The sequence below is a fragment of the Caloenas nicobarica genome, chromosome 14 (genome assembly GCF_036013445.1).
Source record: "Caloenas nicobarica isolate bCalNic1 chromosome 14, bCalNic1.hap1, whole genome shotgun sequence".
NCBI lineage: Eukaryota > Metazoa > Chordata > Aves > Columbiformes > Columbidae > Caloenas > Caloenas nicobarica.
Window position 1 is genome coordinate 3,198,192 of NC_088258.1, and position 26,892 is coordinate 3,225,083.

At 57.8% G+C, this 26,892-nt stretch overlaps 1 protein-coding gene across 3 annotated transcripts in view; it reads right to left on the reverse strand.

The window, feature by feature from the left end:
• Positions 1-24,260, reverse strand: part of MPRIP (myosin phosphatase Rho interacting protein) — a 76,606-nt gene extending 52,346 nt beyond the window's left edge. For all 3 annotated transcript variants that reach the window (XM_065645161.1, XM_065645160.1, XM_065645158.1), the window contains exons 1-3: positions 23,777-24,260; positions 13,136-13,213; positions 10,941-11,006 (exon numbers count right to left, since the gene is read on the reverse strand). In XM_065645161.1, coding sequence (XP_065501233.1) covers positions 10,941-11,006; positions 13,136-13,213; positions 23,777-23,896 — 264 coding nt within the window. In that variant the 5' untranslated portion in view covers positions 23,897-24,260. The remainder of the gene's footprint in view (positions 1-10,940; positions 11,007-13,135; positions 13,214-23,776) is intronic.
• Between the last annotated feature and the right edge of the window lie 2,632 nt (positions 24,261-26,892).

A 26,892-nucleotide genomic window follows, 5' to 3' on the forward strand; every position in this document is an offset into this window, starting at 1 on the left:
AAACCTCATTACTCCCCAGCATTGCTCTTACGAGCTTTGCAGAGCTTCCTGCCGGGCTGGGAATACCACACGGCCATGGTCCCAGGGCGCTCGGGGGGCGGCAGCTGGAGAAGTGAGGGCCAACCCAAGCACAAGAGGTTGGGTTGGGTTGGCCAATCAAGCAACAGCAGCCACATCCTGCGCCCCACACCTCACCCCTATAGAAAACTCCATACCTGCTCTGCTCTGCGTTGCTCCCAGCAGCTTCCAGACAAGCACGGACTCTGCAGACCTCCTCAAAAGCCAAGGCAGTGGCCGGAGAGTCTTTTCCAACCTTTGACTGTTGGCCATCCCACAGAATGGCACAAAACGGGAGGCTCTTTGGTCAGGAACAGCAGTTCCAAGGAGAAAAGCTCCCAAACAGGCACATACAAGGAGACCACCCAGCAACAACATGAGCTTGGCAAGGTGCAGTGGAGACACCGGTGCAGACAGCAAAGAACTGTCCTGGCTGGGCAGGCACTGCTGGGTTCAAAGGCAAGTGGCACCCGGGGGAGAAAAGCGCTTTGAGCACCTGCCGTGGCCAGGGACAGAGGCTGGGAATGACACACCGGGCTGCCGGAGCCATCGCCATGTCCTGGGGGAGCAGCGTCTTCTGCCTAAACCTGCTGCTCCCATCTGGATCCTGCGCTTGCAGAGGAGTTCAGGGACAGGAGCAGAGGAGTTCAGGGACAGGAGCAGAGGAGTTCAGGGACAGGAGCTGCTCCTGGGAGTGCTCCCCGCAACCTCTCCTTCGGGAACATCCATTGGACAATCTGGTGCATCCGAAGGGGATGAGCCCAAGGAGGTTTCTCCATCCCCCATGCCCGGGGCAACAGAATTCGCCCCCCAGCATGGCACTAACTGCCCATGTAAGCCAAACATCCCCTTCCTCCACACATCTGCTCCGTCCATAATCCTCGCTGTCCCTCCCCTAACGGGAAAGCAGCCAGAAAAGTGAACCAAAACCCTAATTATATCCCCAGCGCCCTGATGATCTGCTGTGACTTTATCGGCGTGGTTGCAGCAGGGCTGAGGAAACGAGGAGGGAAAGGCCAAGGCTGGGTGTGCTCCAAAAACCCACCCTTTCTCCTCAGCCGCAGTCTCACAATGGGTGCAAATCCCGTGCAAGCTCAGGGTGCTGCCAGGACATGTCTAAAACCAACCTGTGCTCCTGCTCCACCTCCTCTCCCCAGGGAACCCTGTCACCCACAGCAAAGGAAACATTGCAAGAATCACTGTACGGGGACGGAGAGCGGTGACAACCGTGGGCTGCAGCAGAAGAGCAGCCCAGAGTCTTACTGTTTGGCCATAAAATCATGGAGAAGCCACAACTACGGCACCTGGAGCCACGGGGCGTGCAAGAGCGGGGACCCCCAGGATCGCAACAGACAGTGAGGGGTGCAATGGATACACAGCATGGTCCTGGGGTGCAATAGCAGAAAAATATGGGGAAAAAAACCCCCTCCTGGGTAGGTGGGAGCCTTCCCCAGCGCCTGGAGCAGCCCAAGCCCCACACGCAGCACCTCTGCCCCAGGGACCTGCTCTCCCTTAACAGCAGAAGAGGTGACGGACGAGCCGCGCTGCCCGCGGCGGGTGGAAGCCACATTAGTATACACAGAGAAATTAAATCCGCTCCTGGATCCCGCGGGAAGGAGGTGAAGGGTAACGTTAAGTTGCCGTGCACGTGATTTACCTATGGTAATTTTAACTTCCAGCAAGACTGAGTGGCTGTTTTATCTTGTTGCCTCCTTGCAGTCAGACAGCGACTGCAGGGAAGCGTCTCTTCCGCAGCTTTGAAGGGACAGGGCAAAATAAAAAGGTCTTACAAAATACCTATTAGCAAAAGCACATTCACATGCTGTTACCTGATCTGGTATGAAGGACAAGCAGTATTTTGCTGGTTTGTTTTGGTTTTTTTTCTACCTTACATATCTTGCAGCCCACGATAACTCATTGAGCAAGACCAATAACAAAACCTGTCTGAGAATTCTCATTTTTCACCAGAAATGCCTCAAAACAGCACAGACAAAAGGTGGAAGGCTTCAGCGAAATCCCTGCATTCAGCAACCCTGAGAAAAGCTGTTTACAAAACCTCACTGAAGACCTCGGCTTGTCTCCACGCAAGTTTTAACCTGACAATGTCCCTTTCACAGACTTCAAACCTGATGAATAATGCATGCCCGGGATAAACCAGAAATACAATATTCACTAATGCTTACCGTAACAGAGAAACGAGGACTGCAAATAAGTAATTTATTAACCTCGAACTATGTTGCTGCTTGAACAGAGTACACACCTCGGCTTTCGGCCCCCAAAACACTGGCACAAAGTTTGCTCTTGAGCATGCCGAGGGTTGGCTGAGACCCCCCGCTCTCATCACACCCCCAGCACAAACATGCCTTGGCCTGGACTCTGCAAGATGGCAATGGGGGGGAAAATTCCCTCCCCCAAGAGAAAGGTCGAGAGCTGCCACCTTCCTTCCTTCACCCTCCTCCTCGGGGGCCACAGCCGCCCCATCTCTGCCGGGATGGGGGTGGGAAGCCCACGACCCCACGCTTGTCCACGGCTCCAGCCGCTTTCTCAGGCATTCCAAAATCTGGCCGGAGCCTCTTTTTTGCAGCACACCCCCCCCTCCACAGCTGGACGCCAGCCTAATTGCGTATTTATTTATTTCTGCATTTTCCCAGCTCCACGCACACGCTGGCGTGGGGTGGGGGGACCGAGGCTGGCTCCCAAGGCGGACCCAAAAAAACCAGGGGGGTGCAGCTCCCCCCGTTCCCCCAAGGCCAGGAGGAAGCCGGGAAGTGCGGGGCCAGGAGCAGGAAGGGGGGGACGCCAGCAGCATCACCCACCCCCTTTGCTTTGTGCGCACGCTTGGGGAAATTAAAAATAGCTGCATCCATAGAGTGGCTGCAAGCACCACAAAGAGCATGTTGAGCGGAGGCAGCTGCAAGCTATTTGCTGCCCCTGGTAATCAGCATCTCGGCTTGCAGAGCCCCCCTAGCCCCCCCAGCTCCTTCCTCCCCTGCCAGAAGCAGCCGCTGCCTTTCTCCAACCCACATATGTCATGTCAACAATCAGTGAATACAGGATCTCCACCGGGTAAAAAGGAGGGAACACGCTTTGATTTTGAGAGCTGCTTCGTTGCCTTGTTCAGTTCATGTCCTCGACCACCTCTCCGAGCTGTCACTGAGGGTTTTGCAGCGCCGAATCCCACCAGGCGAGGCCAGGATACCCCGGTGCCACCCAGCAGCGATGGGAACAGGGATGTGCCAGTCACCGGGATGACATTTCTTCCAGGGATTCCTTTACACTACAGGAAAACGGGTGCTACTGCCCAGCATTACCCAACCTGTAGCCCACAGCCCACTGGTGGTCCTCACCAACCTCAGCCCATGGCCCACAAAAGGGCTGGAAAGAATTAAAACCAATCTCATCCCCACCGCCACATGGTCCATCTGGCAGGTACAGGGATGTGCCACAGGGAGCTCGTTTCACACACCCTCTCCGGCACTGAAAAATAGCAGAGAAAAAAACAACACTGTGGATTTGTTGGTTGTTCATGTCTCTGCAGATGGACATAGACATCCAGGGACTGGGGGATGCTCTGGAGCTGGGACCAGACACCCACCACTGCAGCCCCCTCCTCTGTGGGACCACAGCAGGGCTTCCACTGCATCATTTCAACCTCTCTACCAGAAAGAAAAATGGAAAAAAAAAACCAAACCAATAAAAAACAACTGGAGCAACTGCCCATAGTAAATACTTGTGCTTCCATCTGTCACTCACTGCTGCAGCGCTCAGGGCTGTCACGGTTTTTTATTTTGTTAGACATTTACAGCGTGATGGGACGCAGAGGAAAAGCAGATCTGATGCCAACATCTGAAGACGGGGCCCCAGGGTCTCACATGAGGATAATTGTGCGCTCAGCAATTAGCTGTGTCATTTCATGACCAGCTCTGACATCTTCACTGCTATATGCCTTCAGAGGAGGGTTTGATTTCTGCATTAACGTTTTGCAGCGGATCAGGATTTTCTTTCGCCGAGAGCCTGCAGCCAGGCTGGAGACCACGGGTACGGAGCCCAGGTTTCCAGAAGCCACGAAAGAAAAAACTCCAGCTGCTACAAGCGCCTGTATCCCTCTGCCTCCCATAAACTAGATAAACGCAATTTAAAATCCAGCTCATTTCCCTCACTGCTCTTGCACACATCTTCTATGCAAAGATCTTCACTAGATCTCAAGATGGAGGAGCAGGGAAAAAGCAGAAAGGACAGAGCCACTTGAACCTGTTCTCGTTGCTCAGTGTAAGAGCAATTCCAGCTTTGCAGCTCACCCTGCAGAACACAATAGGGGCTGTGTTGTTTCCAGGAAGGAAGCACCTGGGCCAGGTCATCAAAGCTGCTCATTCATTAGGAGGTCTCTGGCTGCATGGAGCTCTCCCAACTCTTGCTTTTATCCTCTCGTCTTCTGTTAACTCCCAAACCTCCCACCATGGAGTGTTTCATGGAATCTCTCTCTCAGTGGGCAGCAAATGCCCTTCTCAGCAAACTTGGACGTGGACATCTGTGCCCTCCATCCACACTAGAGAAGACATGAACAGGAACAGCCAGGTAAACCCATTTAAGCTCACGTAAACCCAGGTACTTTAGTCCCAGGTACTTTTGGGGCCACAGTGATGGTCCCTGGCCATGGACCCAGATGCTGAGGCCATCCCTGGAGGAGCCCTTCCCTGTTCTCTCAGCCCCACAAACCACCATTTTACACACCACACTAAACCAAACTAAAGAGAGGGAAAATAGAAGAAGGTAGGGAACCATTCACAGAGGTGCTCACAGGGGTCTTGACAGCAGGACCCACCTCCAGCAGCAGCTGGGGCCAGACACTTTGAGCAGACAGAAGAGGGAAGACATGAACCCCCTGAAGCCACCGTTAGGGGATCCCCACACCCAACCCCAGCACACAACATGACACCAGATCAGCATCAAGCGAGATGCTAACATTAGAAAGACCACAAATGAAGATCTGCGTATCCTCCCAACTCCAAGCCTGCCTGGTCCTGGATTCAGCAATGTCCAGGGGAATGAGTTCCCAGGGCTCCCTGTAGGTTCATGGATTTATTTCCCTCCCCCACAAAAGCAGTATTGAAAATTAAACACAACAAAACCATCAAAGATCTCCAAGCTCTGTTGGGAACCACCAGCACTTGTGCTGTCTCTACATCTCCTGTAAAGCGACTACAAGATGCCCTTTGTCACCTTTCCCTTGCACCCCAACCTCAGGTGTCCCTCTCCTGGTGGAGAAAGCATCACTGCTCCCCAAAATTATTCCCAACATTCCCTTATTTCTACTGCATCATCTTTGAGATACACACTAAACATCCCAGGTGAAACCTCCCCACAGATCATCTTCCACCCCGCTCCCCACCAAACCAGTTATTTCCCTGGCTCTGCCACCCAGCATTGCCCATCCTACATCATGTCCCATCCACACCAGGACCATGGATCCAGAAGCTCCTGGATGGAGCCATTTTCCCCTCCATTGCATAAACCGGTGGGACTGGCAGGGCACTGTCACCAGCATTCGCTGAGGTGACACGTCACCTCCAGACCATTGCAGCATGCGGCCGTGCAAGGGGTCGCTCTCCCCCTCCGTTGAGGTCAACCCAAAAACCAAAGGACCTGGGAAGAAAGTCCACCCGCTGCAAGACCAAGTCAGACCCGCACCCTGGAAAAAAAAATCTGTGGGGGTTCCTGCCACCCTCCAAGCATTGAACAGCCGCTCCCCTCCAGCCTTTCTGTTTCAGCTTGCTATTTAAATTTGAAATGTGCTTTGATTCAAGCCAAAAGCTTTTTATGCTAAACAGAAACTGAAAGTCTTGAAGATCTGGGAAACAGAGGCACTGGCAAAACTGCATGCACAGGGGGAGACGCCAGGGATGAGGGGAATGGGGGTTTGTAAAGCCTGGTGCTCCCGTGGAGGAGGGGGCAGGGAGACCTTGGAAACACTTAAATGGCGAAATGTGTGGAAAAAGCAAGGACAGAGAGGCCAGGATGTTTAAGGTTCGTTTTTAATCCCTGCCAATGAATTTCCATTCTGTGCCAAGACTGAAGTAAACTGCTTTGATCTGAAAAGGAGGAGAAAAACACACGCACAGATTCTTGGCTTCTTAAAACAATATAGATGACAAAGGAGGGAACTACGACGAAAATTAGGATGGAGCAACTCTGCTGACAGTGACATTTTAAAATGCCCCTTCTGAATAAAGACAATTTTGGAAGGCGGTTGATTAGGAAATAACAAATACAGGTGTCTACGCATCACAACATCAGCAGGTACACATCGCTCCCTCGCTCTGATCCCGCACCAGCAGCCACCAACGCTTACATCCCTCTCCCTTTTTACTCATTTACCAATTCCTTAGATTTCGTGGCGGGGAGCGGCGCCTGGGGCGGTGCAGGTCTCCAGATGTGGCCTGCAGGTCTCCAGATGTGACCCGGCAGCCCCCTGCGCGCTGCCAGACCTCCCACCTCTGAGCTGGGCCCTCTTCTCCTATTTATACACCCGGTCCAGGGGTCCCGGTACTCCCCTAACCACTGCCAGATGCCGGGCTGGCCTCGCTCTTCATTCCGCCCCAGTCCCACCAGCTCCTGACCCCCCTCCCAGACATCGCAGGCTGGAACAGGGATGTCCGCTCCATTGTACTGAGGTTAATGCTGTTACGATCCATCCGAATTCCTGATTTAGGAGCAGGACCACCGTGCTGCGAACCCAGGAGGGGTCTGCGATGCTGCTGTGGAGGATAAAACCACCCAATTCCATACACGTGAGCAAACTCTCGCACGGAGACTGCTGACTACTGGTTTAAGCATCCTCTTAGACTCCACTCAAACAGCGGTCTTAATGTCCGTCCCCAATTGTAGAAAGGAACTTGACTCCAGCAAACAGGGGGTAGGGTAGAGGCAGGGCTCACAGCCCATCCTCACATTTCGCCCCACCACGCTGGAAGACACCAGACATGGAGAGAGGCCAATTTGTTGGGAGAAGGACACATCATGCCCAGGGATGCTTCTCCTGATCCCCACGGAGGAGCTGGGAAAGCCAATCCAGGAGATGTTCTCACCTTGGCATTAATTATCCACAATGCTGGCAAGTTTGAGATGCTCCCAGGTGAGCCTGAATTTTGTCCTGCTTTCAAAGCAACATATCCACAAAGAAAAAAAACAAAACTAATAGTTTCAGGCAGCCACTGAAAGGAGGTCTGGTGTGAGGGGACAACACCTCCAGGGGAGATGCACCTCTCTCTGGGGGCAAAGCACTGGCACAGATGCCAACCTAGTATAAATCCCAGCCCAAGGGAAGTGGCAGAGGGGTAAACTGAGGCACAGAGACTAGGTCTGGTCCATGGACATGTAATGATTCATTAAGATGCTGAGCTGAAGATCCAGACCCTCTTCTTTGATCTGCTCTAGCCATGGGGCTGGATCTGTCCCCAGGCAGTGCTGAGGCTGTCACCCCCTGGGCAGGTCCAAGAGGGAGGGGACAGCTGAGGCCACCACCCACCCCTCCGGGAGGGAGGGGACAGCTACTCCATCCCCACAAACCCCCCTGCACCCACGGGCTCTCCACTGCGTTCCCACGCAGCAGGGCTCTATTTATAGAGACCTCAGCCACTAATTATAGATCGCAGCAATCAAAACAAAAGAAGGCAAATGCTCTGCACTTGCTACTCTCTGGCTCCATCCCCTTAGCCCGGCGCTACTTTTGTGGCAGCTCCCATACCGCAACCAAAACCACCCGAACCACCGCGGTACCGGGCTGCTCTCCCAGTGCCACAGCAGCACTGGTTTCACTGTGTGTTTCACCAGGAGGACCGAGACCTCGCACAGCGCGAGGCCACAGCAGAAGGTGCAGCTGCCAGCACCAGTGTGGGCATCTCCTCCCATGCTGGGATGCAGCCGCTGGGCTGGCGGCAGCCAGGAGAGGTTTTGCTCACCGTCCTGGCACGTGTCCCCCGTTGTCCCCTCAAGTGACTGAGCGCGATCCCTCCCAGCCCAGGCAGGGCTGTTTCCCCACAGGCTGAGGACTTTATCCTCTCTAGTTTAAAATACCCTGAAGTACCAAAGGTCTCAGCTCTTTGGGTGACTCTTACACCTCCAAAACAAGTTTCTGGATGCATTTGCCTTGGCTTAGGTATTTTGGCAGGCTTTAGTCTCGCACTCTATGCAAAGGGGAATCAGGGAACAGATCTGTTGGGAAAACCGAGGAAATGCCACAGGACTGGGAAGCGCACGGGGGCAAATGTCCTCAGACACTCACAATGCAGCGGCTCATCGCCAAGCCTGTCCCCGGCGCTCTGTCACCTTCTTTCCTACCTTCCCTCAACCCAACATAAGAGCAGTTTCACCATCCTCCAGCTGCTGCGGAGAAACGTCAACTCCTGTACATCATCCAGCCCAGCACGGAGGTTTATCAAACTGCAGGAACGAGCCAGCGCCGAGGGGTAATCACAGCGGTTCAGCATGGGAAGGCAACCCCGAGCGATCACACCACCTCTGCATCCACCCGTGGCTGGGAGGGAGGAATTTCTGCACGTCTGAGCAGGCTCGGCTTAGCCAGGAGGGGCTGCTGGCACGATCCGTGCAGAGAGGAAGGGGACGAGCTTTGCTTGGCATTCCCAGAGGCCAGACAGGCTTTGGGTGTAAGAGGGAGACCCCAGGGAGTGGGTCCAAGTGGATGGAGCTCCACGGCCTGTGCACATCCTCCCCATTGCAGCCACTGTGAAGACCTAGTTTGGGTTTTCCGAGTGGAAAATATGGCAGAGAAAGGGCAGACAGACGGAAGAACGGACACACAGAAAGAAGGCAGCTGAGCAGGGGCACAGACTCGGGGTCAGCTCAGGGAGGTCTCAGGACGGGGCTGGATGCCAACAGGGCAGCTGGTGCCCGCTGTGTCCCACCTTCTGCTAAGGGCTTTCTGTGCCCAAAATGCTCCAATCCAACACCAAGCCTGAACCACCCCACGCCAAAAGGCTCCTGCACCCAAGGCTGGCCCATGCCATGGTCTCTGCGTACCGCAGCACCAATGTCTTTGGGTACCCCCCAAGGTCTCCTCTGACTTCAGCCAGGCCAGGAGTGAGATGGGGTGTCCTGGTCAGGCACACAGGACCGTCTCTGCCACCATCGCCAGCTGGGACTCCCCTCCCTAGCCCACCTTTCCCTCTCCTCCCACTTTTAGTAAGAGCAGAAATCACCAAACCCACAAAATTAATGTCTAACAGGTTCAAGGAAAAGCAATTCAATCCCTGCTTGCAAGAGCCTGGGAGGTCCCCGGCCTGCTGTGGAGACTGTCCCCATGACGAGGCCCCCACGGGACCCCCACGTGGCTCCCAGAGGGGCAACTGAGGCACACCGGGGGCAGATCATCCCTGCATGGGCTGCAATGTGGATTCTCCATGCAAAAACAGTTGGGGTTTTTTTGCTCATGGGCTTCTCCTCTCACCCCAGTCCAGCCAGCATAGCAGGGGGTGCTCCGGTGCCGCAGGCTGGAAGGAGCTGAGGGAGGTTGTGCCCAACTATGGCCAGACAACACCTTTAGCAGAGCCGGTGCAAACAGCAGTGTGGATCCCACACAGTGACGTGCTCTGCAGAAAGGTCAGGAGGGTATTTTTACACCATGTGTCAGACCCTGACGAGAAGGAGGGAGCCACAACCATCTCCTCTATCTATGGCCACAGAGAGACCGGACCGAGCCCTCCTGTCCTCCTCCAGCAGCACCCATCGCACCACGAAGGGCCATGGGACAGTGAATCCGGTGCCTCCCCAGAATGCAAAACAGAAAAGACAAACAAACAAAACCATTAGAAATTGGGTTTCCCAACATCCTTCCACCTCTCCTCAGATCAGGGTGTCTCCCCACCGCAACCAGCCACACACTGCTGCCCTGTCACTGCAGGACACGAAACACCAGCCCAGTGCGCAGCCAGGTTGCTGAGACACTAAAAATATATTGAAAGCCTCCACTGCTCCTACCCGAGACATCTAAATTATTTAGGGCACTTGGATCAACCCCAAGAAAAAAATACAAACGAACAAGGCATGAAACTCGAGCAACGCTCGCTGTGCTGCTGTGCCCCACGGTGTCCTCGCAGGAGGCAGCGGCAGAGGACTAAGGCACAAAGCCCTCGCAGGAGCCTCCCTGCCGCAGAGGCAGGTCCCCGCGCGTCCCCGCACGTCCCAGTCCCACGTGTGCACACACGCTGCCCCGCATCCCGGTGCTCCCGGCTTTGCCAGGCTCCCGCTGTGCCGTGCCAGCATGGTCAGCCTTGGGCACCCTCGGTAACCAGGAGGATAAATCAGCAGCCCAGTTTCCCCTGGGCTCATCAGCCCCACTTCCCAGCTTGCAGCGGATGGGAGGGTTTCCCTTCCTCTCCCCTTTCTGTTTTTTCACTCTGCAGCGGGTGAGTAGCGGGAAGGCGTTCCAGCTGACCTGCTTTCCACGGGCATCGCCTCCTTCCCAGGCACTGCCAAGGAGATTCATTGCCACCAAACCCCAGCTGGCACCGAGGAACGGGGCAGAAAGGATAGCGGATGCCCTTGGGGACTCCCTCAGTGCTTCCTGCCTGCATGGGACCTGTTGGCAACCGATCAACCCCACGCCATGTGGGACACACACGCCTCCAAAACACCCACCATCCTCCGCAGACTGTCCACCAACCTCCCATGCAAACCCAGTCAGGCGTTAAGTCAAACCCAGAAAGCAAAACTCTTCACCGGTCCAGCAGAGATCTCCCCACGCCATTTACCAGGAGCATCGCCCCAGGTTGCTCTGAGGGCAGCAGAAGCAGCCCCGGCTCCACGGCACGGGCAGCCTGACCCCCACGGCCCGAACGCGGCCGCAGCCTCTGCCACACAGTACTCACCATCTCGTCGAGGGCGTAGCGCAGCAGCCCGTGCTCGTAGAGGATGAAGAACCGACGCTGCCATTTCTAAAAGAGAAAACAAGGCGGCAGGTCACAGCAGTGCCCAGCGGCCCCCAGGCCTCACTGGGGACACCAGAGCTGCGTCCACAAAGCCGGTGATGAGAAACGGCACCGAAACCCCTTTGTGCTGAGGGCACTGGTGACAATGGGTAATGTGCCCAGGTTTCACCAAGCACTGGAATGCAGCTGCCAAAAATGCAGGGGGGACCCCCCAGCAGTGCAGGGACCATTCCTAAAAGGTGCTGAGCGTTGCAGAAGTATTTCTGCTCAGCCCTTCACATTCCAAACCCAACTGTTCGGGGTGCTGTGGGCTTTGCAAAGCAAGGTCCTGTGGCTTTGCTGGAGGTCTGCTCGCACCAGCCCACCTTGCTCAACGCTGATTTATTGCCTGGCTTCGTGGGCACCCAAGAAGAGGCTGTTTTGGGGCTGCTTCCCCACCTCACTCTGCCTTCAGACAGACCTCAAACTGGCCAGGTTTAACCATACAGGGGACAAAAAATAATCAGAGACAAGAGACTCCAACTCCTAGACTGGAACTAGGACTTTCCTCCTCTTCTCCTAAAGAATGTCCCCAAGCCCCATCACTACTCTCCAGGAGACCCAAGACCTGCAGGGCACCAGATGGACCTCTCAACCAAGTGCTCCCAGCCCTCAGCTTCATCCTGCGGGGTCTATTCCAACACAGGGTGATAAGGTTGGATGTCCCCCAGCAGTGCCTAAGCTCAATTTGGATGGTGGCTGCCCCTCCAGTGGTGGCACTGCCCAGGCGGTCCTGGCTCCCCCAGCACCGCGCTGGCACTGCTGCTTCTGCAGCTGCACAGCAAACGAGATTGGAGAACTGATCTGGCTGGAAAAATGCCTTTTTTTTCTGTGTGTGCCAGGTTGTTTCCAGCCAAGAGCAAAAACTGGTTGAGCAGGCTGAAATAGAAAAGGTCCTGGATTCATAGCCCCAGTGCAGCAATTCTTATCACACTTTTCTCAGCCCTTCAGGCAAAGTCCACAGTGTTCAGGGACAAGCAAAACTACCAAGGACCCTGTGGACCTCCACATGCCCCAGCTAGCCAGCAGCCTTTGCTCCGAGTGGGGAAACAAGTCCCATGTCCCCACGATGTTGGGCCAGCAAGCCTGCAACTAACTGTGACTCCAAACAATGACCCAGATAGCCCAGGCTGAACTCAGAACCCAATTCTTGTTCACTCTGGAGAGATTTTTGTTTTGTTTTGTTTTATCACTAGAAGCTCTGAGAGCATTTTGGCTGCATGACAGAGGGTTCACAGACTGTTGCCATCCCTCCCACACACGAGACAGCCCTGTCCCGGCCACCTCGGCAGCGAGTTCCCTGGAAGAGCAGCTTGGGGACAGGCTGGGAGTCCTCGTCACAAGCCAGCGGTGAAGGGACGTCAGCCTGGCCACATCCTTCTGGGCCTCACACCCCCCAGGGCAGCAAAGCAGTGGATGCTCCAACCCCACACAATGCTCCTGTTTCCGCAAGGCACCAGCACACCCCTTTGTGCAGGAGCTGAGTGTGTCCAGCTCTCTCTGCAGGTCTCTGCTGCCAACACGCTCAGTTTCAGAGCTCTGCAGGGTTATAGCAAACGGGAATCACCTCTTAGGCCCTTCCTTGCTGCAGGACCTGCATGACACGGGTATCCGCATTAAGGGATGGGATGCAGCCTCCCTTCAGGGCTCTGGGCACGCCTGTGGGGAGCTACAGATAAAGTGGTTGTTTTCAAGCACCCGAAGGGAAACTGGGTGCCTTGCTGATGGTCCCAGAACAGCTCAGAGCCATCCAGCCCACACCCCACCGGCCTGAGAGCTTTCCCGTCAGTGTGGCACACATCAGGCCAACCAGAGCAGCATCAGGGCATCAAAAAGCAACAGCAGCAAGCAGTAAAACTGCAGGGACTGAGCCTGCCCAGCACCTGCAGCACCCCAGTCTGCTGCCCAGCACAGGAGAGCTTGCATCCCGGGGAACATGCTGGAGCCCTGCTGCAGGGAACACCTCCCGGCCTCCTGGTTTGCACAGGCGACGGGGTGCACGGAGGTGCCACCTCCACGGGCAGGGACAGGCTCTCGCTGCTCCTTCTGCCACCCCCACCCACGGCACGGGGAGCGGACGTCACAGCTTCACTTACCCGGGAGCGATGGACGGGGTTGTCAAAGTCCGTTCCTTCCGGGGCCAGCAGCAGCCAGCCGCCATAAATGGGTTTGGCCTGCAAAGAAACAGCAGAGAAACACATCAGGTGCAGAAGAAACTGGCTCAATGTGGACCAGCACCAGAGGGGATTGACGGCTGGGGACCAGGGAAACTGCACCAGCCCCCAGCACAAGGGCAGCTGCACAAGTTCAGGCTCCGGCACACAGGTAAACTCAGCCCTGCCAGCACAGGGAACACAATAGTTGATGGCAACCCGTGGTATTAAACACACTGTGTGCAAACAGGATTGAGATGGTGACTCGGGAGTAGGTAAAACCCCAGCCTCAAACACCAAACTCTGCTACTTCTGCACAGCATCGCGCTGAGAGCGCTGACCCCCAGGTACCGCGGAGTCACAGAGCCCATCCACACCGGCAGCTCTGCCCCTCGTCGCCAGCAGCGCGCCTTGACTCTAAAGCAAAAACATGCTCCAAGAGGAGAGCTTTATGTTTTCCTTTTTTTAATTAAGAGAGGAAAAACTACCCGGGGCTGGCGGCTCTCCAGCTCGCAGCCCCTTCCCCACAGGGGGGTCCCACCAGCAGCACGGGGCCGAGCACGCAGGAAGGTCAGAGCCAGGCAGAGGGAAAACAGTTCATTCAGCCAGCCGGGAAGAGAAAGAGAAAGAATACCCGGAAAGAAATGCCTTACAGCACTGCCGTTTATCAGCAGGAAAAAAAAAAAAAAAAAAATCCAGGCTTTTTCTTTCCACCGGTGGTTTGCGCGCAGAAGCGGCCGGCGCGAAGCAGACCCAAGGCCACGGTGGGATAGGGATGGGCACCAGGCATGTTCTCCCCTGCAAAGTCCTACGGGCACCGGTCCTGCTGCCTGTCAAGCTGCAAACTATTAGCCAACACCATTCCTGGCAAGGGTTGGGGCCAAATTCTGGTGCAAGAGTGGCAAGCCATTGCCACACCGGTGAGGCGGCTCCACAGAGGGACCGGGACAAGCCAGGAGGGAGGAAACCTGGGACAAATCCAGCTGCAGGAGCCCCCAGGTCTGGGGATGCTGCTTTCCACCACAAAACTTCCCTGCACGCCCATCCCCAGACCGGCCTGGCCACACGTACATTCCCAGCTCCTCTCAATATTATTTGGTTAATCTTGTTGCTTTCATTCTTTTTTTTCCTCCTACTTTTCCTTAAAGCTTAAAACCGTTTCCAATTCAGTACCTCCCCTAGATTCCTCCTGCCAGTTGCTGTGGTTTTGTAATGTTAAAAAAAAAAAAGTTTCCCCTCTGGAAAAATCCCTGCAAACAATAGAAGAAACTGCCTATGCACCAAAAACTGTCAAACGCATGAAGCACTGAGTAAGCAAACTGGAAACAAGCTGGAGGAGCCCTTTTACTGTTTATAAAATGAAAATAAATAACAAAATCTCTTATCCCCCGCCCCGTAATGTGACATATCGGCTCTAGGTGTTGCTCTGCCGGCAGCTGGGAAAACACGATTTGAGGAGACCTTCCTTCCGCCTCTCTTTAAAGGGCATTAAAAACAATGGAAGTGGAGTGCTGGCAGCGGGATCTAATTTGGGGGAGTTGCTTCCCTCCCTCCCAGGAGCTCCGGGCACCCCCGGCCCCCCCTGTCCCGCTCACCTGGGTGCTGGTGCCCTGCTCGCCCATGGTCCCCATGCCGCCCCGGCACCGCGCCGCCCACGCTGCCAGCACTCGGCAGATCCGGCCGTGCCCCGGCACACCCCGGCACAGCCCGACCCGCGCCCCCACCCAAACGCGCCGGTGACGCAGCCGTGCCCACGCGAGGGGAGGGCTTTGGAGCGGGGGATCCCACCGCTCCCCATCGCGGCAGGGTTCGGCCGCGGCCAGCCATGCGGCCTGGGCAGGGCCGCCTGCAATGGCCTTTCCCAAGGATCTCTTCTGTTTTACGGGGGGGAAAGGCAAAATGGCAAACAATGACCCACCAGAGAGGTTGGGAGTGAATTCAATGGGTCACTGCGGCAGGGAAGGGGGGGGTCCCCAAACTCCCACAAGAGGTAATTGCAGTGGGCCCTGAACAACCAGCTCCGGTGCTTAAGAAGGTATCACGAGTAGCCTCCACCACCCAGGAACGAGGAAGAGGATGACAGCGAAGGCAGGACACGGTGTCCCCAACGCTTGGCACCACCACATCACAGCGGCACCCCAAGGAGCCCTCAGCAGTGATGCCATGGGCTGCTCGCAGGGTTCAGCCCTCCTCCATCCCCAGATTTATCCATCCATGCCCCAGCGCAGCCCCTGGGAATGGCCAAATGCTCAGCCCAGCAAACCCTGAGTATAATCTCTCCCCAGCACAAGCTACAGCGCCGCAGCCCTCCCGGCAGGACCGTCCTGCCCCCAGCACCCCACTGCACCCCAGCAGCGTCCCAGTGTGACAAACAGCAGGCACATCTGAGTGTCACACTGGGGACAAAGTAACCATGAAACCCAAACAGGGGACACCATCACCAGGCTGAGCAGTAAGCAGCCTTAACCTCCTGTCACAGGCGTCAAGCCCTGCCCTACCTCAGCCTGGCTCACGTCCCCCCGCAGGAATTATTTTGCCCTCAGCTGCTCCAATTTTGGCTCAACTGACCATATATAAAGCACCAAGCACCTGAAATACATGCCCTTAACATAGAGCGCCGTCATTTCTTTACCGGCATCACAAAAAAGCACCAGTGGGCTATACTTATTTTGGCGGAAGCATCCAAACTCAGATATTGAAACCAAAATAGCTGAAAGGTATGAATTAGAGCCAGCCAGCGTGGGCAGCCCAGTTCCACCCACCAACAGATGAACACACAGCAGTGCTTTTTAAAGCCAAACCAAAACAAGCTACTGCTAAAACCAAGCAAATGCCCAGAGAGGTACAAACCTAAATAAAAGGGATATGAACTAGCATAAAAAGTGTCTGAAATAAGCCCATCGCACCTGCATTGGAACGGCCCTGCTGAAGCAAGGTTTAAAATAAACCCTCTCGATGCCGCTGCGGGAGGCAGGTCCAGGGGGGCGTTCACAGCACCGGGATGGAGCCAGAGCCACACGACACCCTGCACTGGCTCGGCTTCCTCCGGAGAGCTCAGCGAGAGGAGAAAAATGCAACACCCAGCACTGAGCAAGAGCTCAGAGCAAAAACTTTCCCTGTCCAAGCAGATCTGCCCAACCTCGCGTGCAGGGATGGCGTTAGAGCAGCCCCAGGGTTCCCAGGATGCTTTTGACAACGCAGAGCCCCGTTCGTCTCCCGTGATGTCCCAAGGGCAGCTCCGGGCGGTTTCCCTGCAGGCAGCAGCGATGTGGGATGCTCAGGCACTGGGCAGCTTTGCTTTTACCCAGGCAGCTCCTGGCTGAAGCCGCAGAACGAGGTGGAGAGCAGAGCGGAGGGCAGCTGCTGGCAGCGACGCATCCCCGCCTGGGGTGGGGTGGGACGGCGCTCCCAGGGCAGGCAGGAAGAGCAGAGCCGGTTCCTCCGGCACAGCTCACGGTGACGAAGCCAACCACCCACCACGACCTCGGCCGGGAGGTGCCGAAGCCGCTGCCTCACCACCCCAGGAAAGATCTGCTGGCACCTCGCCACCAAAAAAAGGTGATAAAGCCACAGTGCCATCCAGGGCCACCACCAAACGGAGGGTGCGGCTGGGTCAGAGCCCCACAGTGCCCTGTCCTGTCCCATGGGAATGGCAGAGGCTGACTCAGGCAGAAATGTCCCCATGTCCCGCTCTGCTTCCTGTCACACCTCTGGCAATGCCCAGGTGTCCCACCCCACCATCAGGACCTGTCACCAGAGCTGCGCTGCGGGCACTCTGCAGCCCCTCACCTGCCCCTCGGGTCGCTGCTCCAGCCACTGCATCTGTCCCCTTGGCCTGTGTCACATCAAGAGGGGGACACTGCCTGCAGCCCCGGGCTGGCGCTGGCAGCACGGCGGGTGGGAGGAAGCGGAGAAGGAAGCGGCCCCAGCTCGGTTTACACGAAGCTGTCAAGCTGATGCTACCCAGGCACCGACAAACCAGCCCACCCCAACCAGCTCTACCAGCACCGGGAATGTGGTTCCCAGCAGCCGCGAGACTGCGCTTGAAGGACATGCAGAGCCACTCAGCACTTTCCGAGGCATGGGGTGATACTGGAACCCCTGCACATGCCCAGGGCAGAGTGGGCACAGCCCAGGCACCTGCTTCTAGCGGGCAGGACAGGCCACAGGAGCCTGACAGCCCATGCAGCACCGGGTCACAGGGCTGTGACACCAACCGGCGTGCCCACTGGACACCTGCAGCGTTTGTCGGCGGTACCTTCACCTCTTCCCTGCAAACCAGCCAGCCGAGCAGGGTGCTCAACAGCACCCAGCAGAGCCACACGGTGCCTGCAGGAGCTCATCACGTGAGGTGGAACAGGAGAGCTCTGCTGACACCCACATCTCCTCTTAGGGTCCGGACTCAGCCCCGTGGAAGAGCAACCACCTCCCCACTGGGGTGCCAGGACAGCCACACGTGCTGGGGATGCCCCCACAGCTGGTCCTCGCCCACCCCAACGTGCTCCAAGGGACGTCCAAATCCATCACCGGGAGAGACTCCCGGCTCCGAGCGCATGGCAGGAGGGATAATCTGTTTAGGCTGCCGGCAGACGTAATCAGCCTGTCTCAGATGGAGGCACGGCTTGTTTTGTTCAGGCTTGGCAACTGAACGGGAAGGGGAAAAAAAAAGTGGACTGTTGCAGCAGAGCTTTAGCCTCTGCCTCCAATGCCAAATGCAGAGAGTACTCAGTACAGAGGGTGCTCAGGAACAGGGTCACAGCTCTCAGCTGCACCCACAGGAGACCAGAGTAGGGACAACATAATCACTGTCACCTGTGCACCAGCTCCCAGGCTGCTCAGGGACCCTCAGGGGCAGGAACCCATTTCTGGCATGGCTCGAGGGGAAAGTCACCACACACATTGTGGTTGCAACCTCAGAAGAGGACATCTGGGCAGTTTCAGCTGCACTCCTCTCTCCGCTTTGCACACCTTGGAGCCCGAGAGAACACCGTTGATGGGTGAGTTGGAGCAGCTGTCACCTGACCGGAATGGGGAAGGTGACACAGTGTTTGGGGCAGGAATGGGATGTGATTCCCAAGGGGGCTTTCGTGCCCACAACACGGCTTCTAGGAACTGAGAGTCAGGCACCGCTTCGTATTTTGTACGCTCCCAGCGGGATGCCACATGGAACCGCTGCAGACACACGACCCCGGCCAGTGGGAGGCTCTGCAAACACCGCTGTGCAAACCCACACTCCAGGGACATAACCCAGCCTTGGTGGTTCAGCCACATACATCTCGGTTTCCCTGCCCATGCAGTATTTCCCCTCCGTTGTATATCCCTCAGCTACATGCGGCAGAACAGGGCCAAACCCCAGCACGGGATGCTGTGTGAAAGCACCCTCCATCCCACAGCTCCACATCCGAGTGGCCGCTCGCTGCCCCTGGGATCAGCCCAAACTGTGGTTTTTTCCAAGCCAAGACCTGGGCAGCTCCTGGGGACAGCCCTGGACACATGGGGACAGTCCTCTCTCCATCCACCTCCTGCAAAAACACATTTGCACAGCGTTGCTGTGGGCATGAGCCGGCTGCTGCCAATGCTTTCACCACCGACACATCTCATCACGCAGGAAGAGGCAAAACCAGTCTGGACAGACTGGACCTGGGGTGCGAGGAGCAAGAGGCACCACTGCCACGGGGCGGCTGGCGGGCGCCACGCACGGCACAGCCCTCCCGGCACGCCGGCAGCCCTGACCCAGCCACCGGCAAACCCCAAAGAAAGGAGCTGCCTGGGCAGTTTGCCGCGTGGGCAACGGGAGCGACCAACTGACTGGAGGAATAGGAAGGAGAAAGGTTGAATTCACCCTTCGTGCAAACAGCCGGTCTCCTTCTGCAAATACCCTGGTACTGGCCCCGGGGCTGTGCTCAAGTCCAAGTGTTGGGCAGCCAGAGCAAGAGCTGGAAGGGGCCAGCTGCAGTGTGCACGGGCAATTTGTCAAGCAGCAGCAAAATGGAAGCGTGAAGGGACGGGATTTGCAATCCCAGCTCACCCTCCTTAAGCAGCCCCGAAGCCCGGCGTGCCCCACAGTGAGCCAGCGTATCTAACCACGTATCTCCCACGCTGGGGCTTCCTCAGTGCCCGCGAGAAGCCGCAACATCTCTCCAAAGCGCTTGAGAGGGGATTTATCGCTTCCTCGGGTGCCACAGCAGATAAGGTGCGGCGCCATGCAAAAAAACCAGCGGCAAATAAGTGTGCAAGGGGACGGTTCTCCAGCACCCAAAGGCACCGCCATGCCCCTTGCCCTGGGCCATGGAGAGGGTTAAGAGCACCCAAAGCCGGTGCCAGCACCCAACCTGACACCCCTCCTGAGCACCCGCCACCCTCACACCACTCTCCGAGGGTGGGACATTCCCCAGGGGGGACAGTCACCACCACCCTGCCCTCCCCAGCTCCTCTGCCCGTGCCCCCCAAGTCCCTGCCCAGTGCAGCCACCGAAGGAGGCGGGTTTGACATTTGCAGATAATCTCCCCCTGTTCGGTCCTAATAATTAGTCAAGAACGGGCAGATTTTTGCAGCATGATACAAGCAGCTGGGAGCAGGGAATGCAAGCATGGGGGCTACTTTCCAGGAAAGAGGGGGCTTTTCTTCCCCCGAGGAGCATGGGCTGGAGGCGAAAGCGTGCCCGGGACATGATCCCTCACCCTGCCACCCTTTGGACAAGGCGCAAAGCCAAGATAACACCCTAACCCAGGGCATCGCAGCCCCATCGATGCAACGTCCCGCAGCAAAGCCAAATCTGCAACCCACCGCTGACACCCTCCAGCCTCAGGGCTGCTCAGCATCCAGAACAGTAGGAAAGTGATAATGTCCAAGGAGGAGAGATGGAAATAAGCACCTCTCTGCTGCTGGGCAGGGGGGTAACAGGCCAGGGTGGGAGGAGGCAGTGGGAAAAGTCTGTGAGTTCCATTTTCTAACTGGGTGGTCCTCTGGGCATCCATGCCATGGTCTCAAAAAAAAAAAAAAAAAAAAAAAAAGAAAAGAAAGAAAGAAAAAAGAAAATAAAAGGCACTGGTAGCTGGAAAGACATCCTCAAATTCCTCTATCTGTGCCAGTCCCCATGCCCCAAGAGAGCACACGCATGGAGAAAATTAAAAGCAACTGCTTTACGCTCTGCTTTTCTTCCAATTCAGGTCAAGCGTAATTTTGAGTTTAATTCCCAGCCTGTTCCTGTTGTGGGGGCTTCATCTCCCTTACAAGCCAAGGGCATGTGCGCACACGGGCACGGGCCAGCCGGCGTGGAGAGCAGAGACCACCCCATGGCCCTGCAAAGCCCTGGAGGCTTCCTCAGGAACAAGGTCCCGCTGGCCAGGCCGGCTTTCTGCTGGAGATGGAGGAAGGTCCTCAGGAACCTTGTGTCCTCCCAGGCAGGCTCTGGGAAGCTGACCTCCACCTGAGGTTCGCAGGACGTTACAGGGGAACACACGGTGCCAGCACAGGCACCTCTTGCCAGGAAAGAGGGAATTCCCACGGAAAGGGAATTTCTCCCTTGCTGGGAAAAGTAGCAGCACAAAGGGAGTTGGTGATGGGTGGGTGGAACGTCCAGGACAGAGCCACCCAACCGCACCATGTCTGCCAGGGACCACAGGCCAGATCCTGTCACCGCGCAGGGCTCCAAGTGCCCACGTCAGGGCTCAGGATCATCAGGGCAGACGCACAGCAACAGATATTCCCAAAGGGGGAGCAGACACAGCGACTGACCCAGTTTTTCCCATGCCATGCAGGCACCCCAGAAGGTCAAACACAAGTTGGGGATGGGGGGTCAAGGGCACGTCACCTCCTGCCTGCAGCCCCGGGGAGGATGGCCAAGGCTCCAACGGGTGGTGGGACCACATACAGACACCCCAAGTCACACTGACCCCCAGCTGGCAGCACAGCCACGCAGAAAAACAACTCGTGAACGCAGCGCTCCTGGGATTAGGGACTTAGCGTCCACGCAGCCCTTTGAAGTTGGAAGTGCTAAGTCCGATTATTATTAGAGAGCTCCAGCTCATTAATCCTGATGTTTGGGACTGGATTCCTCCCTCCCACCCCTTTCCTAATTCAGTTCCCGAGTACGATGGGAATCCACCACTACTACTAAATATTTGTGACTCTTTGCAAATGTGCGCCGGTCTCTGCCCTGAGCAGCTCCAGCCCCCCCAGAGCACCCCGGGAAGGAAGAGGAGCAGCTCCTAACGCCCACACAGGTATTTTTATATAATAAAAATCCAAAAGAGACATGAGTGCGTAAGCGTGAAGTACCTTCACCTTTCCTGCAAGCCAAGTGGAAAGGTCAGATGATTCAAAAGCACTTTTCTAGCCTTACTCTAGGTAATGACCAACACAGCTCCTGTCCATGGGGTGAGTTGAGCACAGAGCCCCCATGCTGCAGCCTGAGATCCCCTCTACCCAAACCAAGATTAAAGAAAAACAACAAAAAAATACATTAAAAAGGCACAAAAATTCAGAGCTGTTAAATGAACCGTTATTCCTGGGTGTGCTTCGGAATGAGCACACCCCCACATCCCGCCAGGCTCCTCGCTGCAGCACGGAGCCTCCTCCGACATGGGGCACGAATTCGGAGGGGTGGTGGGGAAGCGCTGGACCAGCCGCGGCCAGGGGCTTGTCGGCCAGGCGGGAGGGTGCGTGCATGCATCGCACATCGCCAGAGCCACCATCTTATCTGGGAAGCAGGATTACTTCAGGCCAGCTGCAAGGGAGAAGCCCAGCAGGATTGTGCCGTTTTCCCAACCGGAGCCCCCAGCACGGGGCCCGGATCTGGCCACGGGGATGACCCCGTCCCTACGGGAGCCGGCCATGGTGGCAGCCCCCCCCAGGGCCACCCACCAGCCAGATTGGAACAAAGCAAACGAGGGGCTGCCCGAAACACGGCTCTAGGTCCCCAGGGAAGGCGGCAGGCCCCCCATGGCAGGGACGGGCAGGCACTATAGGGGACAACATGCAACACTTCGAACCCCCCCAATAAAAATAAAAAAGCTTTGCATCCAGAAGGCAGCAAAACCCCAGGCAGGGCAGCAGGAAGAGGCTGGCCGGGAGCGGGGGGCTCTTCCCGAGCCCCCTCTGGGACGACTCCTTTGTCTGGGCACGGCCACAATGCTCCCCGCCGCCCGCCCCTTCCCGCACACACCACGGCATTTTTTCCAGCTACATTTTTTCCATATTAGCCCTCAGATTTCATTATGCCCCCCCTCCATCCCCCCCCCCCAGCGAGCGCAGCAATATGTCTGATCTCATTGCCATAATAGGATTGGGAGTGGGGACGTCAGCCCTGGCCCACAAAGGTGTGGGAGGAGGGAGAGTGGCCCTGCTCCCCGCACCCCAACACCATGGACAGGCCCCCCCGCCCCAAACGCCCCCTGTCACGGGTGCGCGGGCCTCCGGGCCTGCGTCAGGCCTGGGAGGAAGAGGAGGAGGAGGAAGGCCCAGCCCTGGCAGCCCCAGCCTGCCCGCGCAGACCCTCACTGGGAAGGGACAGGGGTCACCTCTCCGTCCCCCAAGGAAAGCAGGGGGCTATAGGGTGGGGAGGCCATGCCCTGCATGTCCGGCCAGGGATGTTTTGTTTGCAGCCGAGTTTCTCCCAGGACTTTCAGGATCTCCTGATGGAGCCCAGAGGATCCCCCGGTACCTGCTGCTGTGCACCCCAAGACGGGCTGGGGTCACCCCAAGTGCAGGTGCCGGTCCCCAAATGCTTCAGGAAAGGGGTGAGGCCCCACGGGAGGAGGCACCAGGGTGGGCCATGCCCTAAGGGACTGTGGGCACCCATGGGGATGCTGGGTGCCCCGTGAGATACCCAGGTATCTGTGAGGTCAGCAGGCACCCCGTGGGACCCCACACCACCCATGGGGTCAGCAGGCACCCCGTGGGACCCCACACCACCCATGGGGTCAGCAGGCACCCTGTGGGACCCCTGGACACGCTACAGGACCAGAGGGCACCCACGGGGCTTCTGAACAGCCCATGGGATTCATGAATACCTGCGGGTCCCTGTGCTATCTGTGGGTTCAGCAGGCACCCCACGGGACCCCTGGAAACTACGGGACCAAGGAGCACCCATGGGGCTCCTGAACATCTCATGAGATTCGTGGATACCTTTGGGTCCCTGTTCTATCTGTGGGGTGAGCAGGCACCCCACACCACACAAGGGAGCAGCAGGCACCCACAGGGCCCTACGATATTTATGTGACCAGCAGACATCCCATGGGACCCCTGGAGATCCCACAGGAACCTGTGATAACCGTGGGGCCAGCAGGCGCCCATGGGACCTTCTGCTATGCGTGGGACCCTAGGACATCCACGGGACCCTACACCATCCATAGGATCCTAGGCTCTCCATCAGGCCACCCGTGGGACTCTAACCTACCCGGTGCACCCCAAGGTACCCGTGGGGCCACCAGGCACCCACGGGGCTCTACACCATCCACGGGACCCCGGGCTCCCCACGGAGACCCAGGGTGCCCTGGAGCCGGACGTGTGTGGGCGGGCCGGGGGCGGAGCCCCGGGACGGATTTTGGGGGGAAAACAGTGGACTTTGGGGGAAGGTCTCACCTGGTTGAGATCCTCGTCATTGAGTAGGTGGGACTCGCGGGGCTTGAAGCAGTTCTGGCACTTGCTCTTGTTGAAGATGTTGGCCTGGAACTTCCTGCAGGGGTTGTCCTTGGCGGCCATGGCGCGCCCCGCGCCCGCTGCGCGCCCGCTCAGCGCCCCGCGGAGCGCCCGCCCGCCGCCGCGCCCATCGCCGGCCTCCCCGCCGGCCTCCGCCTGGCGCCTGCGGAGCGCGGGGGGGAGCGTCAAAAAAAAAAAAGGAAAACAAACAAGCAAGAAAAAAAAAAAAAAAAACAACAACGACCCCAAAATCCAAGAAATAAAAGAGATCGAGTTAAAACCAGGGACGGGAGCAAACGGCAAGGCGGCCGCCTCCGCTGCGGCTCAGCGGGCGAGCATAGCCGGGCGGCGCGGAAAGGCGCGTAGAGGCCGCGGTGCCCCCGCCCTGTGAGGCTGGGCTGCGCCGGGCGGTGCGGGGCGCGCTGGCTCCGCTGCGGCCGCGGGTGCTCGGCGCTGCGGCCGCCGCTGCCGACTGCGCCGCCCGCAAAGTTTCCAGCGTCGCGGAGCCAGGCGGAAAAGGGGGCGGAGCCGCGGCGCGGACGGACGGACCGGCCTGCCAATGGAGACGAGGATCCGCCGCTAACAAAAGGACTCCCTGGCCAATGGGATGCGAGGAGAGGGGAGAGCGCGGCGGGGCCGCCTCGGCGCCCCTCGGCCGTGGGGAGAGGCGGTGCGCTGACAGCTGGGGGCGGGGCCGGCTGGGTTCGGCTTCGTTCGGCTCGGCTCGGCTGGGTTCGGCTCTGTTCGGCTCGGCTGGGTTCGGCTCCGTTCGGCTCAGCTCCGTTCGGCTCGGCTGGGTTCGGCTCCGTTCGGCTCGGCTGGGTTCGGCTCTGTTCGGCTCGGCACAGCCCCCGCGGGAAGGGTTGCGTGGGCCCCCCGCACTCTGCCCTCTCCCCGCCGTGCGCGGACGCGCCCTCACCGTGCACAGACCCTCCCACACCGGGTACCGACCCCTTCTCACCCTTCTGCCCCCCGCTCCGCCACGAACCCCCCGAACCCCAGGACACAGGTCCGCTGCAACGCGCACGGCCCCCGCGTTGTGCACAACCCCCCGCCACGCACAGCCCCCCGTACAGCGGAGTGACCACTGCACAGCCCAGGCCCCTCCTGGCCACCCAGCAGAGGGGTCACACAGCGCAACGCGTGCGGTTTGCACCCCCACAAGCACCCCCCAGTAGAGGGGTGCAGCCCGCCCCCATACTCTGCCCTGCCCCGCACCTCTGCCCCAGCGCTGGGGCAGCACATCGTGCCATGGGCCCAAGGGTAGCACAGAGCTGGGGGGCCAAACCCCTGCAGCAGGGACGCTGCCCCCCTTAACCTCGTCTCCAACCTCGGGCACAGCCCCACCCTGGTTCTGGCTGGCACATGGCAGGGGCAGGGTGTTCATCACCCACTTGGGCACCCAAATTCGTCAGGGGGGCAATGCAGCCTTGTGCCCCTCCTGCAGCCGTGTGACTTGGGGTGCTGGGGACCCACTGGGGCGAAGCAGGGATGGGGGTGCCCCTGCCCTGGGGCCGGCAGGGAACTCCTCTGTTTGTCCAGGACGTTTGTTATCCGGTGGAAACCGGCAGCACCGGCAGGTAAATACACCTGACCAGGCGATAAGGACCTAGCACGAGGGCGCGGGTTTGGCCTCGCAGCTCTGTCCCTCGGGGTGGCCAAGGGACCGACCCACGGGCACACGCTGGGTCTGGATTTACTCTCCCAGCCCTAATTCTGCATATCAACCAGACAAGGGCCAGCGCAGGGACCTCTGCACCTGTGGGGCATCACCTGGGCAGGAGAAACATGGGAACGCCAGCCCGGGAGCAGGGGGACAAGGTGAACGTGCCAAGTGGCACCTCCAAAATGCACCCCAGCCTGGCACATCCCACCACACTTGGACACCGCTGTGGCGCACAGCGTCTCCCAGTCACCCCAATATCCCCCGCCAGCATGGGACGGGGCCCTGCTATTAGGAACAGCCAGGCAGACCTTCCCGGGTTTGTGGGGACCAGGAAAAACCCGTCAGAGAAGTGGCGGTGGCGTGGTCCCCTCGCACACGGCGCTGCCCCGCCGTTTGATGTGGGGCCTGGCCTCGGCAGCCTCGCCGCGCCGGCTCCACAATGTCATCCCGGAGTAAATAAAGACTAACACAATTGTCTGCTTGTTTATTAATTTTTTGCTTCATCAAAGGCTGCTTTAATCATCTGTCTCTCTCCCTCCTGCCATCACCGCTCACAGCACGCACGGTGCCGGTGTGCCACGGATTAGGATGGGACAGCGGAGCTGCGGGGCTGACCCCCTCCCACACCGGTGACACCGCTGGACTGTCACCCAGCCCTGGACCAGCTGTCCAGGTGGCCCCAAGCCCACGCGATATTCCCAGGCTGAGGGGTGGCCACCAGCCCTCCACATATCACTAGTTTGGGTGGATTTTCTCGCCTTTCCCTTGACCCCAACGTTGTAAAAACAGCACAGTCCTTCCCCAGGGAGGGAGGATTTCCCCTTCTGGGACTTACAGACCCCGACGCCCTCGCCGTGGGTCCAGGGTTCACCTGGCACATGGCTGCAGAATGTCTGCTCTACAGACAAGGGTAGACTGTTTTCCCAACCAGCCCTTACCCTGCCCTGATCCCCTTTTCCTCCCTCTGTCCATCCCTGATGTTCTTGGATTATTCCCCACCACACCCGTCACTGAGGACCTGGCGTGCTCTGCATCCCATGGGTCCCAAAGACGCCCAGCATTTTTTTTTTTTTCCACCAAAAAGCCCCTCTGCAGATCCCTGAGCACCTCTACGTGCTGTCCCCATGGTCCCCAGCTCTTTGTCAGCTCCTTGGGGTTTTCCATGAGCTGGCAGAGGTGCAGCACCCACAGCCAACACAAGGTCCATGAGCGCAGCATCCTCCCGTGCTCCCTGAGAGTGGCCAGGACAAACAGGGTGACACATCTCACAGGGTGACACATCTCCAAAAGGGTGGGGAGCTGGGGGAGATGGAGATGGGAGTGACCTGTGCATGTCCCCCCGTTGATGTGCACAGAGTTGGGGCAGGACCCCATAGGCTGGGGGGTCCCTCCA